This window comes from Heterodontus francisci, chromosome 41, assembly GCF_036365525.1.
Source record: "Heterodontus francisci isolate sHetFra1 chromosome 41, sHetFra1.hap1, whole genome shotgun sequence".
Taxonomy (NCBI): domain Eukaryota; kingdom Metazoa; phylum Chordata; class Chondrichthyes; order Heterodontiformes; family Heterodontidae; genus Heterodontus; species Heterodontus francisci.
Genome location: NC_090411.1, coordinates 31272240 through 31287351, shown reverse-complemented (window position 1 = coordinate 31287351; position 15112 = coordinate 31272240). Strand labels below are relative to the sequence as shown.

Sequence of the window (15112 nt, the reverse complement as noted above, 5' to 3'; positions counted from 1 at the left end):
CCACAATTGTAGATTTTTGCTACTTTTAGTTCTTGACATATACAGATGTATTACCTTCACCGAGAAACATCCACCGCTTTTGCCACTTGTTTGCAAACCCACAATGCAATGACATTCAAAACCAGAAAATGATGGAAATACTCAGCAGGTCAGGGGGCATGTGTAGAGAGAGAGAAACAGTTAACGTTTCATGTCAGAACCCGATTAAAGGGCACAGACCTGAAACGTTAACTGTGTTTCTCTCTCTACAGATGCTGCCTGACCTGCTGCGTATTTCCAGCATTTTGTTTTTATTTCAGACTTCCGGCATCTGCAGTATTTTGCTTTTGTGTGAGATAACATAATTGCGTTGAAATGTATCAGCGCACATATCTGGAACATATATGACTCTTTGGCCGTGCGCCCCCCCACCCCACCCCCCCAACATGCGCTGAACATTTATTCATGAAAAGGTGATGCCCGTTCACAGTCTAACTAAGCTCGTATCGATTCTCGTGGTCAGACCTACAGTACGGGGGTCACTCGGATACGCTCGCAACAGCTGCATCACGTGCTTGATATCAGGCCCACCTCTGGAAACAGCTATCCTCTGGATTCCAGTGACCTGCCAGAGAAAAAGAAATCAAAAAAGCTGCACAGCACGCTTCAGAAAAACAAAGAACAAAGAAAATTACAGCACAGGAACAGGCCCTTCGGCCCTCCAAGCCTACGCCGATCCAAATCCTCTATCTAAACCTGTCACCTATTTTCTAAGGGTCTGTATCTCTTTACTTCCTGCCCATTCATGTATCTGTCTAGATACATCTTAAAAGACGCTATCGTGCCCGCGTCTACCACCTCCGCTGGCAAAGCGTTCCATGCACCCACCACCCTCTGCGTAAAGAAATTTCCACGCATATCCCCCCTAAACTTTTCCCCTTTCACTTTGAACTCGTGTCCCCTTGTAATTGAATCCCCCACTCTGGGAAAAAGCTTCTTGCTATCCACCCTGTCTATACCTCTCATGATTTTGTACACCTCAATCAGGTCCCCCCTCAACCTCCGTCTTTCTAATGAAAATAATCCTAATCTACTCAACCTCTCTTCATAGCTAGCGCCCTCCATACCAGGCAACATCCTGGTGAATCTCCTCTGCACCCTCTCCAAAGCATCTACATCCTTTTGGTAATGTGGTGACCAGAACTGCACACAGTATTCCAAATGTGGCCGAACCAAAGTCTTACACAACTGTAACATGACCTGCCAACTCTTGTACTCAATACCCCGTCCGATGAAGGAAAGCATGCCGTATGCCTTCTTGACCACTCTATTGATCTGCGTTGCCACCTTAAGGGAACAATGGACCTGAACACCCAAATCTCTCTGTACATCAATTTTCCCCAGGACTTTTCCATTTACTGTATAGTTCACTCTTGAATTGGATCTTCCAAAATGCATCACCTCGCATTTGCCCTGATTGAACTCCATCTGCCATTTCTCTGCCCAACTCTCCAGTCTATCTATATTCTGCTGTATTCTCTGACAGTCCCCTTCAGTATCTGCTACTCCACCAATCTTAGTGTCGTCTGCAAACTTGCTAATCAGACCACCTATACTTTCCTCCAAATCATTTATGTATATCACAAACAACAGTGGTCCCAGCACGGATCCCTGTGGAACACCACTGGTCACACGTCTCCATTTTGAGAAACTCCCTTCCACTGCTACTCTCTGTCTCCTGTTGCCCAGCCAGTTCTTTATCCATCTAGCTAGTACACCTTGGACCCCATGCGCCTTCACTTTCTCCATCAGCCTACCATGGGGAACCTTATCAAACGCCTTACTGAAGTCCATGTATATGACATCTACAGCCCTTCCCTCATCAATCAACTTTGTCACTTCCTCAAAGAATTCTATTAAGTTGGTAAGACATGACCTTCCCTGCACAAAACCATGTTGCCTATCACTGATAAGCCCATTTTCTTCCAGATGGGAATAGATCCTATCCCTCAGTATCTTCTCCAGCAGCTTCCCTACCACTGACGTCAGGCTCACCGGTCTATAATTACCTGGATTATCCCTGCTACCCTTCTTAAACAAGGGGACAACATTAGCAATTCTCCAGTCCTCCGGGACCTCACCCGTGTTTAAGGATGTTGCAAAGATATCTGTTAAGGCCCCAACTATTTCCTCTCTCGCTTCCCTCAGTAACCTGGGATAGATTCCATCCGGACCTGGGGACTTGTCCACCTTAATGCCTTTTAGAATACTTCCTCCCTCCTTATGCCGACTTGACCTAGAGTAATCAAACATCTGTCCCTAACCTCAACATCCGTCATGTCCCTCTCCTCGGTGAATACCGATGCAAAGTACTCGTTTAGAATCTCACCCATTTTCTCTGACTCCACGCATAACTTTCCTCCTTTGTCCTTGAGTGGGCCAATCCTTTCTCTAGTTACCCTCTTGCTCCTTATATATGAATAAAAGGCTTTGGGATTTTCCTTAACCCTGTTTGCTAAAGATATTTCATGACCCCTTTTAGCCCTCTTAATTCCTCGTTTCAGATTGTGCCTACAATCCCGATATTCTTTCAAAGCTTCGTCTTTCTTCAGCCACCTAGACCTTATGTATGCTTCCTTTTTCCTCTTAGCTAGTCTCACAATTTCACCTGTCATCCATGGTTCCCTAATCTTGCCATTTCTACCCCTCATTTTCACAGGAACATGTCTCTCCTGCACGCTAATCAACCTCTCTTTAAAAGCCTCCCACATATCAAATGTGGATTTACCTTCAAACAGCTGCTCCCAATCTACATTCCCCAGCTCCTGCCGAATTTTGGTATAGTTGGCCTTCCCCCAATTTAGCACTCTTCCTTTAGGACCACTCTCGTCTTTGTCCATGAGTATTCTAAAACTTACGGAATTGTGATCACTATTCCCAAAGTAGTCCCCTACTGAAACGTCAACCACCTGGCCCGGCTCATTTCCCAACACCAGGTCCAATATGGCCCCTTCCTGAGTTGGACTATTTACATACTGCTCTAGAAAACCCTCCTGGATGCTCCTTACAAATTCTGCTCCATCTAGACCTCTAACATTAAGTGAATCCCAGTCAATGTTGGGAAAATTAAAATCTCCTATCACCACCACCCTGTTGCTCCTGCAGCTTTCCATAATCTGTTTACATATTTGTACCTCTATCTCACGCTCGCTGTTGGGAGGCCTGTTGTACAGCCCCAACATTGTTACCGCACCCTTCCTATTTCCGAGTTCTGCCCATATTGCCTCACAGCTCGTGTCCTCCATAGTGCCTTCCTTCAGCACGGCTGTGATATCCTCTTTGACCAGTAATGCAACTCCTCCACCCCTTTTACCTCCCTCTCTATCCCGCCTGAAGCATCGGTATCCTGGGATATTTAGTTGCCAATCATGTCCTTCCCTTAACCAAGTCTCAGTAATAGCAATAACATCATACTCCCAGGTACTAATCCAAGCCCTAAGTTCATCTGCCTTACCTACTACACTTCTTGCATTAAAACAAATACACCTCAGACCACCAGTCCCTTTTCTTTCATCATCTGCTCCCTGCCTACTCTTTCCCTTAGTCACGCTGACTTCATTATCTAGTTCCTTACAGGCTTTAGTTACTACATCCTTACTCTCTACTGACCTCATTTGGTTCCCAACCCCCTGCCACATTAGTTTAAACCCTCCCCAACAGCGTTAGCAAAAGCACCCCCAAGGACATTGGTTCCAGTCCGGCCCAGGTGTAGACCGTCCACATCTTTTTTTTCCACCAAAAATAACATCTGTCGGTTAAACACTTCCCGTTCTCCAGATTTAGGATATCTAAAGTCTGGAAATAAAATTTACTGCACACAAATCCCAAGCAAATCATAAAATTTGCATTATATAAATTTTATATGTTTACAATAAATTGGATACCACTCCATGTTCATGGCCAATTCTGTACTAATGAGGGGCAATGCCCAGTTTAATTACAGAATAACAGTGATTACATTTCAAAAGTGGGTACGGTTGCATAGTGGTTATGTTAATGGACAAATGACAGAGGCTTGGACTAATAATTCAGACATGAGTTCAACTCACAACACGGCAGACAGCAAATTTTAATTCAAATAAATAAACCTGGAATAAAAAGCTAGTATCGGTATTGGTGAGCATGAAACTACCAGATTATCTGGTTCACTAATGCCCTTTATGTAAGGAAATTTGCTGTCCTTACCTGATCTGGCCTGCGTGTAAATCGAGACCCACAGCAATGTGGTTAACTCTTAACTGCCTTCTGAAACAGCCCAGCAAGCCACTCAGTTGTATTCAAGAGGGTGCCTCAAGGGCAATTAGAGATTCTGGCCTTGCCAATAATGCCCACATCCCATGAATGAATAAAAAATAGTAGTCCATTGGCTGTGACGCACTTTGGGACACCATGAAAGGCACTATATAAACGCAACCTGTCTTTTGCCAATATAATGCTTTGTGCTCCAAGAAACATGCTTCCCAAACCATTGCTCGTGAAAGCAATACTCTTATTAAAATGGGGTGGCGCAGTGGTTAGCACTGCAGCCTCACAGCTCCAGCGACCCGGGTTCAGTTCTGGGTACTGCCTGTGCGAAGTTTGCAAGTTCTCCCTGTGACAGCGTGGGTTTCCGCCGGGTGCTCCGGTTTCCTCCCACAGTCAAAGACTTGCAGGTTGATAGATAAATTGGCCATTGTAAAATTGCCCCTAGTGTAGGTAGGTGGTAGGAGAATTGAGGGAAGGTGGGGATGTGGTAGGGGACATGGGATTAATGTAGGATTAGTATAAATGGGTGGTTGATGGTCAACACAGACTCGGTGGGCCAAAGGGCCTGTTTCAGTGACTCTATAAAAATGGAACATTTTCTATTATGCCTCCCACCCCTTTCAGATTTTACTTTTCTGAAGCCTCCAACTCTTACGGGTAGATGGTTCTACAGGTGCCCCTCCAGTAGTTTGCAAAAGTATCCATCTATATTGGCTGAGCTCAAGATAGTGAGTGTTGACAAGCTACTCAACTGGGGAGGGCATCACCACTGAGCTTGATGCTGCCTGAGCATGTGCACTTTCCAGCACGTGCCACTGGACGGCGATCAGGAGCAAGGACCCTACCTGACCTTTAAATTGCCCATCTGAACCACAGGTAGTGAGGGAAACTATAGAACCCGAAGCCCCTTCCCTCTTCCGAGATCACCAAAGACTGGGAACGAAAGCTGGGAGCTTCTGGTCTGCACCATGCAATCCCTTTACTCCAGACCGATAGTGAAGTTACAGCACAGTTGCACAAAGCACTGATGATGAACCTTTGCTACCCAGATAGGCTAAAGCAGCTGTCTCTCTATTTATTTCTGAGCAGCACAGACTTAGAGACAACCTGACAGAGGTTTATAAAATAATTCAAGGGCTGGATGCCTATTGATCAGAGTATTCCAGTTTGACAGATTGGGGAGGACATGAGTTTAAATTCCCTAAGAGTAAGAACAGATTACATGATGGGCAGTTTGTCTTTTTCCAGACAGTAGTGAGATTCCGGAATGCCAGCTGGTGTGGTGGGTGCTCATTCTCTGCATTGCCTTCAAAAGGGAGATGCAACAGTTCTTTACTGGAGCAGAGATTGCATCACCTGGAGGCATGTGGGTTCACACAAACCAACAACTCACATTTATACAGCGCCTTTAACATTATAAAATGTCCCTAGGTGCTTTACAAGCATTATCAAACAAAATTTGGCATCAAGGAAAGACTTGCATTCACACAGCACCTTTCACTAGACGTCCCAAAGAACCTTACAGCCAATGAAGTACCTCTGAAATGTAGTCACTGCTGTAATGTAGGAAACGTGGCAGCTAGTTTGTGCACAGCAAGCTCCCAAAAACAGCAATGTGATAATCTGTTTTTAAAGATGTTGATTGAGGGATGAATATTGTCCAGGACACTGGGGATAACCACCACCCCCTCCCCCCACCCCCCCCGACCCCCGCTCTTGTTCGAAATAATGCCATGGCATCTTTTCCATACACCCGAGAGGGACAGCGGGGCCTCTCAGCCGAATGACGGCACCTCCGACGCTGCAGCACTCCCTCAGTACTGCATTGCTGCATCAGCCTTGATTTTTGTGTTCAAGTCCTGGATTGGGACTTGAACCCACAACCATGTGACTCAGACGCGAGTGTGCTGCCAACTGAGACACTACTGACACATAGGTCACGTAAGGGGATATTAGGCCAGATGACCAAATGTTTGGTCAAAGAGGCAGGTTTTAAGGAGAGTCTTAAAAGGATGAGAGAGGAGTAGGAGCGGGGAGATTACAGGAGGGAATTCGAGAGCTTATTATATCTTCATGGGGCTCAGCGTCAAATTTTGTTTGAGGCTCAACTCCTGGTCAAATATAACGCCAAGGTTGCGAACCGCCTGGTTGAGCCTCAGATAGTTGCCAAGGAGTTGGTGACAAAGGAATTTGTGACGGGGACCGAAGACATTGGCTTCAGTCTTCCCAATATTTAACTGAAGGAAAAAAACAACAGCTTCTGTAACACCTGATCCATGTGATCTCCCGGACTGCTCCTCGATCGCTTGAGATGGTCAGTGAGGAACTTTTCAGGGCATTTTTCCCCCCATATTGACCCTGGGGCTTCCTCTGCTCTTTTTGCCACTCCCAGGAGATTAGATTAGCGTATTTGTGACTTTGCCTCACGAGTTATGAGGCCATCATTACCGGTAAAATAAACGTTTAACCAATTCCTGCTGCCATCCTAAGACCTACGAGTAGCTGTTGTGTTGCTGCCTGCGGCGGGCAGTCCTCATTTTCTCAAAGCGGGCCTCCATCTCTTCCAGGACTTTGGGTGTGTATCGCACCACCAACTTCACCGTGCCTTGTGCAGCTTTCAACAACTCCACTGCCTTCTCATGCTGCTCCCCCTCTACACTCTGAAAACAAAGGGGGGGCGACAAGGCGAAAAGCAACATGTGAATCTCAGCAATACGCTGAAGTGAAACATGTCTTTTAAACATCAACACTAATCTCCCTCCGCCACCCTGCTGTTGGTGCCCCTCACGCACGCATGCACACACACACAAAGTGAGACCAAAGTAGTGGAGGAGCAGGGAGAAGGAGATGGGGCAGAAACAGAACGACTCTCCATAATCTCTCCATACTAACTACCAAGTAAATACTAACAGCCAAGTAAATTACCCTGTAATAAATAAATAGGATTTAAACTCATCTGATTTTGGCTGCACAGCCAACAAAGTACTCCATCGAGCCCCCATGGCTGTGCACACAAACTGCTAACCCTGGCACATTCACAACGTACCTAAATATACAGGGGAGGGGGGCTAAAAAAACAGAAGAGTCAAAAAACCAGCCCTGCTCATGGTGCCCTAGAGAGCAAACTGTTGTTACTGCCTACCAATTCACTTTACCACAGTGAATCAGCCAAGAGAGGTCACATCATAGTAACAACCTATCAAAGGAAATGAAACAAAGAAAGGCTCACACCATTCTTTGCAACGGCTGAGTCTGTTAGGCCATGCAGGCAGGGCCCAAAATAGACGAACCAAACCCAAGATTGGACGAGTGTCTCTCCAGTCTTTAAGCTGTTACATAAAGCTCTGGTTAGACCCCATCTTCGGTAACTGCATTCGATTCTGGGCACCTCACCTCACCTCAGGAAGGTGATACTGGCCTTAGAGAGGGTGCAGTGCAGATTCACCAGAATGATACTGGGGCTAAAAGGGTTAAATTATGAGGGCAGGTTGCACAGACTGGGCTTGTATTTCAAGTTAAGGTGTTTAAGATAATTAAAGGATTTGATAGGGTAGATACAGAAAAATGATTCCTCTGGTTGGAGGAGTCTAGAACAAGGGGCAAAACACTAGAGTTCGGCCATTCAGGGGGTGATGTCAGGAAGCACTTCCTCACATAAAGGTAGTGGAAATCTGCAACTCTCTCCCCCAAAACGCTGCTGAGGCTGGGGGTCAATTGAAATTGTCAAAACTGAGATTGACAGATTTATGTTGGGTAAGGGCATTAAGGGTTATAGAACAAGGTGGGTTTATGCGGTTATGATACAGATCAGCCATGATCTAACTGAAGGATGCAGAACAGGCTCAAGGGACTGAATGGCTTCGTCCTATTCTTATAATGATCAAGTCGATTCTCTGACCAACAAAGGAAAAACAGGACATTAAACCCAGATAAGCCTTCAACCCTTCTCAGCCAGTCGCTGTTACCAGTCACATCCAACAGGAGCAGAAATAAATACAGTAAGTAAACCTTAGCACCCACCACTCCATTAACTGAGAGCAACTGGTCTCCCCGTTTAAGTCCTCCGTGTCTGTCTGCGACTCCTCCGGGTATAATGCGGGATATATAGATTGGGGAGTTCTGTTCCTTCCCGCCCATTATGTTGAAGCCAAGTCCCTCTTCTGTTTTAGGAAGTTCCACAACCCGAGGGTGTGCATGCCCTTCACTGGCCGCAAAGGCTGCAACTGTTGCCTAGGATACAGAGAGAGAGAGAGGAGAACTAAATTAACTGACCCTGTTGGGAATATTTTCCCTGCCGGGAAAGAATAGTTTGCACTTCGCTAACACTTTCATGACCTCAGGACATTCCAAAGGGCTTAGTAGCCAATGAAGTACTTTTTGAAGCTTAGTCACTGTCGTAATGCAGGAAACACGACAGCCACCTAGCACACAGCAAGATTCCACAAACAGCAATGAGATAAATGACCAGAGAATCTGTTTTTTTTTTAATTGGTTGAAGGATAAATATTGGCTAGGACACCGGGGAGAACTCCATAGAACCTCCTCAAATAGCGCCATGGGATCATTTATGTCCACCTGAGAGGTTTCGACGGAGCCTCGGTTTAACATCCCATATGAAAAACGGCACCTCCAACAGTGCAGCATTCACTCAGTACTAGGTCCCTCGGCCCTCTAGGGCTCACATTCTGGAATTTCCTTCATAAACCTCTCTGCCTCTACGTCCTCTTTTAAAACACTCCTTAAAACTTACCTCTTTGGCCAAATTGCTGTTACCGATCACATCCGTCAGTAGCAGAAATAAATACATCAAATAAGCTTTAGTTGCCACCACTCATCAACACAGAGAAGCTGGTAGCCATGTTTAATTCCTCCATGTCAGTCCACTACTCTTCTGGGTATAAATTGGACTAACTAGATGGGGAAAAGTTTCATTTGTTTCTGTCCAGCAATGCTCATCTGATATCGCAAAGAACTGTCAAGCAAACACTACAGTAATTAAGCCTATGGGGAACAAAAGCGTCTATATCATACAGCTGGACTGGCCAAGTCTAGCTTAAATGATTCTAAAGAAATACTTGAGAAATTGCATGTTTGTCCTCTGTAAGCACCCATATCTCACACCTTGATTGGACACTATTTTCTCTGGTGGGGGAAGGCCAGAGCAAAGGGGACATCCCCTTAAAATTTGAGCCAGGCCGTTCAGGGGTAATTCATGGAGTATTTCTTCATATAAAGGGGAGTGGAAATCTGTAATTCTGTCCACCCAAAAAAATCTGATGCGGCTGAGGGTCAGTTGAAAATTTCAAATCTGAGGTTGATAGATTTTTGTTAGGTGAGGTTATTAAGGGATTATAGAACTCAGGCAGGTAAACTGAATGAAGCTGCAGATCAGCTGTGATCCGTTTGAATGGTGGAAGCGGTTCGAGAGGCAGGATGGCCTTCTCCTGTTCCTATGGTTGCAGATTAGCTAATACCTTAATGCTCATGCTCGATTAGAGTCATCGAGTCATTACAGCACAAGAGGTGGCCATTTGGCCCATCGAGTCCATGCCGCTCCTCAGTAGAGCAATCCAATCAGTTCCATTCCCCTGCTCTCTCCCCGTGGCCCTGCAAGTTTATTTCCCTCAAGTGGGCAAGCTGCTAGGACCTGCATTCATCAGGTTATAGGTACCTTGGCTGTTGCATGCGCTCTGATCTCAGGGCTGCCATTGATGTCGAGTGTCTCGTAAAGCTGCTCATATACCTGCAACGAGAGACAGACAGTCCATTATCTGGCCCTCCCATACCCGTTGCACCACTCTACGCCCAGCCAAAGGACAAAGCCTGTCAAGTGACAAACTTACAGGAGCAAAGAGAAAAAACTGCCACCAGAGAAAATTACCAAAGCACACCTGTTGGTGCTAACCCTGTGTTTGTTGGCGACAACTGCTAAAATTCACACACACGTTTCCAAACCCCTTTGTACACTTGCGTCATGTCAGGAATTCTATGCAGTGTCTACAAGTCTGCAGTTCCCAGCACTCCAACAGGGAACTTCAAAAATGTAGCAGCCTCTGCACTGAATTACTCCCACATCATCCTGTGCCCTTATGGAACAGCGCAGTGCTCTCAAAAATTAGTGGAATAGACTAATAACTGTAATCAGCCAATTATAAAGGACAGTCACTAGTGGATTACAATCTAATGCTGTCAGATCTCTTGTGGTATCTCCATGGTATAATTATACCAACAGGACTGTTAATCAAGTGTGGCGGGAAGAGTTTTACGGGAAATCAGCATCACATTTACGTGCCAGACTTAGAAAAATATTACAAGCTGATCTCCCATGGAATTTCACACAGAGTCAAGATCAAGTATGGGTTTCAGGTGAGATGAGATTAGAAGGCGAGGGATAATTGGAACAAAACACACAGCCATTTTAAAGTCTATCCTTATTTTTGTACAATGTGTCAACTTTTCTTATTACACGTTTCTACATCCACACTTATAATAGGAACTGTGTATGTAAACACGTCTCGTGTATAATTACACCTGCTTAGCAGTGATGGTCCTGCAGCACCTCCGCTGGGTGGAGGGTGTAATTACAGTGTGACATTTACAAAGGCAGTTTCTATTACAAAAGCGGTAGCAGGAATTTATAATGGAAAAAGTCGACACAAGCATGACAAAAGAAAGTAATAACCTGTAGACAGAAGGCAGGTATTACTGCAGAGGCAAGGTATTACAGGTTGCTCTCCACTGATGCTGTAAACGGGGCATTAAGACAAAGTATATTGTTCAGGTTAAGCTGGGGGGGGGGGGGGGGGGGGGTGGTGGGTTTCTCTGATGACGTGGACAACACAAACCTGAGGCACAACAACAGTGTAACTGCAGTGTGTCGAGTTTCCTTATAGACATGAAAATCGGAATTGACAAAGATTTATTTTTAATATATTTCTAGACATAGACAGATAATCCAGGTATGTAACATAGAATTTATAGCACAGAAACAGGCTATTCTGGTCTGTGCCGATGGTTATGCACTAGATGAGCCTTCTACCTGCCTCTTTCCCCATCCCTCAACTTTATCTCATCCTATCAGCATAACCTACTATTCCTTCTCCCTCATGTGTTTATTCAGTTCCCCCTTAACTGCAACTGTGCTATTCACCTCAACCACTCCATGTGGCAGAGTTCCAAATTCTCACCACTCGCTAGGTAAAACTTTAAATGTTAAAAAGTTTAAAATTCATTTTTAACTAGATACAAGAATACAACTTGCCAATTAGCTTATTCCCTCAAATGCTGTTGCATGCAGAAAGGGCTACAAAGCAATATTTGTTACCGACTGAGGGGTTTATGAACGCATGAGTTTAGGGAGCCAAGTCACAGATTGGGCACTGACCTCTCGGATGGCGGAGCAGAACTTGCTCTGAAGAACTCGCTGCAGCGTCTGCAGTTTCTGCGGTGGGACGTTGCCACTTCGCTGTAACTTCTCCAGCAGCTCGATTGCTCTGGCAACATCTGGAATACATGGAAAGCAGGAGTCAAGAATCAATCAGCTCCACAGAGTGTGCTCAGACATGAGATCCTGGGTCGCTTTCCCTCGCAGTTCAAATTCTCAGGTCCCTTGCCTCACTTACAGCAGTTTATAAATAACACCAGACCCCACCTGCCTCCTCAGGTGGACGTAAAAGACCCCATGGTACCACTTGAAGACGAGCGAGGGGTTCTTTCCCTGGGGGTCCTGGCCAATATTTATCCTTCAACCAAATCACTATAACTTAGTCATTATCACACCGCTGTTTGCTGGAGCTTGCTGTGTGCAAATTGGCTGCCAGATTTTCTATATTGCTGTTGTGAAACGTGTTATATCAAAGCAAGCTCTTTCTTTTCTTTATATGTTTTGCGATGGAAACAGTGAATGTTTAAGGTGGTGGATGGGGTGCCAATCAAGTAGGCTGCAGAATGCCCAGCCTCTGACCTGCTCTTGTAAGCCACAGAATTGATGTGATTGGTCCAGTTTAGTTTTTGGTTAATGGTAACCCCCATGATGTTTATGACGTGACACAAGACATCATTCATCCAGATACCCAACACTCCAATTGCTAAATCAATGTGACACAGCATTTAAATCAGGCAGACTTAAAACTTGATGATCAAAATGCTGGAGCCTCCACTATTGGAATATTTTTCTTGTATTAATGTAGTCTTTTTTCAGCATACTCCTCTGTCTTTTTATAGAAGAAAATAATATTGTATCATAAATACTGCTGCATTTATTCAGCGATGGGAATGCCGTTGAACCTCAAGGGGAGGTGGTTAGACTTTACCTTGTTGGAGATTGTCATTGCCTGCCACTTGTATGCACAAATGTTACTTGCCACTTACCAGCCCAAGCTGGAATGTCGTCCAGGTCTTGCTGCATGTGGGTAGTGACTGTTTCATTATCTGAGGAGTTGTGAATGGAACTGAATACCGTACAATCATCAGCGAACATCCCCACTTCTGACCGTATGATGGAGGAAAGTTCATTGATGAACCAGCTGAAGATGGTTGGGCCTAGGATCTCCTGAGAAACTCCTGCTGTGATGTCCTGGGACTGAGACAATTGGCCTCCAACAAATCACAACCATCTTCCTTTGTGGTAGGTATGACTCCAGCCAGTGGAGAGTTTTCCCCCTGATTTCCATCGACACTCAGTCAAATGCTGCCCTAATGTCACTCTTACCTAACCTCTGGAAATCAGCTCCTTTGTCCATGTTTGGACCAAGGCTGTAAAGAGGTCTGGAGCTGAGTGGTCCTGGTAGAATCCAAACTGAGCACCAGTGAGCAGTTATTGCTGAATAGCACAATTGATGACACCTTCCATCACTTTGCTGATGATTGAGAGTAGGCTGATGGGGCAGTAATTGGCCAGATTGGATTTGTCCTGCTCTTTGTGGACATATTTATCTTATCCGCAAGACGGCACTCCCCCAGTACCGCGCTACATTGATATAGAACCCATAACAGCTCAGGCATCACATCTAATTACTTTTGACAGACAATCATTCATGTTATTTAGAGAAATACAGCAGTCGATTTGCACTTAGCAAGTTCCCACACACAGCAAATGAAATGAAGGACCAGGTAATCTGCTTTCGTGCTGGGTGTCAGCCATGTCTTTGAGGGTAGTGCTCTTGCCTCTGAAACAGCAAGCTGTGGGTGTTAAGCCCCATTCCAGGGAATGGAGCGCTAAATCTAGGCTGACACTTCCAGCGCAGTACTGGGGGAGTGCCGTCTTGCGGACAAGACGTTAAAACCGAGGCTCTGTACGCCCTCTCAGGTGGACGTGAAAGATCCCACTGCCACTATTTCAAAGAAAAGCAGAGGATATCCCCCCCTCCCCAGTGACCTGGCCAATATTTATCCCTCAATCAACATCACAATAACTGATGATCTGGTCATTAACACATTACTGTTTGTGGGAGCTTGCTGTGTTCAAATTGGCCGCCGCGTTTCCATTACAATAGTGATCACGCTGTGAAAGTACTTAATTGGGTGCAAAATGCTTTGAGAAGTTCTGGAGGTTGTTAAAGGTGCTATATAAATGCAAGCCTCCCTTGAGAGGATGAATATCGGTTGAGATGCTGGGACAAACACTTTGATCTTCTTCCAACAGTGTCATGGGATCTTTTACAGCCACACAGACATAACCTCAATCTGACATAGAGTTATAGTCATTACAGCACAGGCCACCATTTAGCCCATACATCCCTCCTGTATCTCTTGTCCAAAACCTTAAAACCATGTCCCCCTAATCCTTGTACCATCAGCTAATAGGAGCAGCTTTTGTTTGTCTAACTCACTCATCCAAAAAGCAGCACAATCCTTCCTCAGTGCTGCACTGAATTATCAGCCTGGACTCTGGGTCCAAACCTCCTCAGCAATGCTCAGGTAACATTCCGCAGAAGCCCCGCCCCCTCCCTCTCCTATTGGCCTCGCCGCTTTTTGAATATTAATCAGTGCCGTCAGTCCATTGGTCCACCCTGTTGTCCATCAAAGCGCCGCCAAGCCTGATTGGCCGCGCGGATAACCGGCTCCTCATTCACGGAATAAAAATAATAAAATGACCGCCAAAGGGCAAACGTCCGACCTTTGCCGCTGCTCAAATAAATTGAGAGCGGCAAGCGCCGACTGCAAACAAACGGCGATCCGCTATTCCGCTCACCTCTCTCCAGCGACAGAGACTCCGCCAACGCCGCCATCGTGAAGCCGGTATCACCTGACCGGCAACCATGGAGGAGCACGTGACCGCCCCTGGCAACGCCGTAGCTCCTCCCACTTTGAGGAGGGGGGGGGCAGGAGGATCGCCCACCTGCACTGACCTTGTTCATTCACAGGGGTCGCTGTTAGCTGGCCTGGGCCTTTGGGTCTATTCTTTTGCCAACCCCCCATTGCCATTCATTGCTATTGTCCTTCCAAATGGAAACCACTCTTTATTAAAATAAAATAATGAGTGGGAGCAGCAGTAGAATAGAATTATAGAATAGTTACAGGACAGAAGGAGGTCATTTGGCCCACTGAGTCTGCTTCAGCTCTCTGCAACAGCAACTCAGCTGGTCCTACTGTCTTTCCCCGAAGCCCTGAAAAATTTTCTCTTCCAATAATTATCTTTTGAAGGGCACAATTGAATCTCAGGCAGTGCATTCCAGATCCTAACCACTCACTGTGTTAAAAAAATTTCCTCATGTCGCCTTTGATTTGTCCACCTTAAATCGGTGTCTTCTGGTTCTCGACCCTTCCACCAATGGGAACAGTTTCTCCCTATCTACTCTGTCCACACCCTTCACGATTTTGAACAGCT

At 45.6% G+C, this 15112-nt stretch overlaps 1 protein-coding gene across 3 annotated transcripts; it reads right to left on the bottom strand.

The window, feature by feature from the left end:
• Positions 1 to 401: 401 nt before the first annotated feature.
• On the bottom strand, positions 402 to 14543 carry LOC137353429 (protein lin-7 homolog B). 3 transcript variants are annotated; one of them, XM_068019707.1, is made up of 6 exons: positions 14477 to 14543; positions 11669 to 11787; positions 9956 to 10027; positions 8305 to 8514; positions 6733 to 6944; positions 402 to 604 (listed from the first exon to the last, which is right to left on the bottom strand). In XM_068019707.1, the coding sequence occupies exons 1-5, from the start codon at positions 14511 to 14513 to the stop codon at positions 6777 to 6779; spliced, it is 606 nt and encodes a 201-aa protein (XP_067875808.1). In that variant the 5' UTR covers positions 14514 to 14543; the 3' UTR covers positions 402 to 604; positions 6733 to 6776. The 3 variants fall into 3 exon arrangements, with proteins under 3 accessions (XP_067875808.1, XP_067875807.1, XP_067875809.1); XM_068019706.1 differs by having other exon boundaries at positions 6781 to 6944; XM_068019708.1 differs by lacking the exon at positions 9956 to 10027 and having other exon boundaries at positions 6781 to 6944.
• Between the last annotated feature and the right edge of the window lie 569 nt (positions 14544 to 15112).

Bases quoted from the DNA above. Each gene is read 5' to 3' on its own strand.
- LOC137353429 (XM_068019706.1), bottom strand. From the start codon at position 14,513: ATGGCGGCGTTGGCGGAGTCTCTGTCGCTGGAGAGAG. The intron at 10,028-11,668 runs GTCAGTGCCCAA...CTCTCGTTGCAG, and splicing joins TCTGCTCCGCCATCCGAGAG to GTATATGAGCAGCTTTACGA. The intron at 6,945-8,304 runs GTGGGTGCTAAG...CTTTGTTTTCAG, and splicing joins TGCTCTCAGTTAATGGAGTG to AGTGTAGAGGGGGAGCAGCA.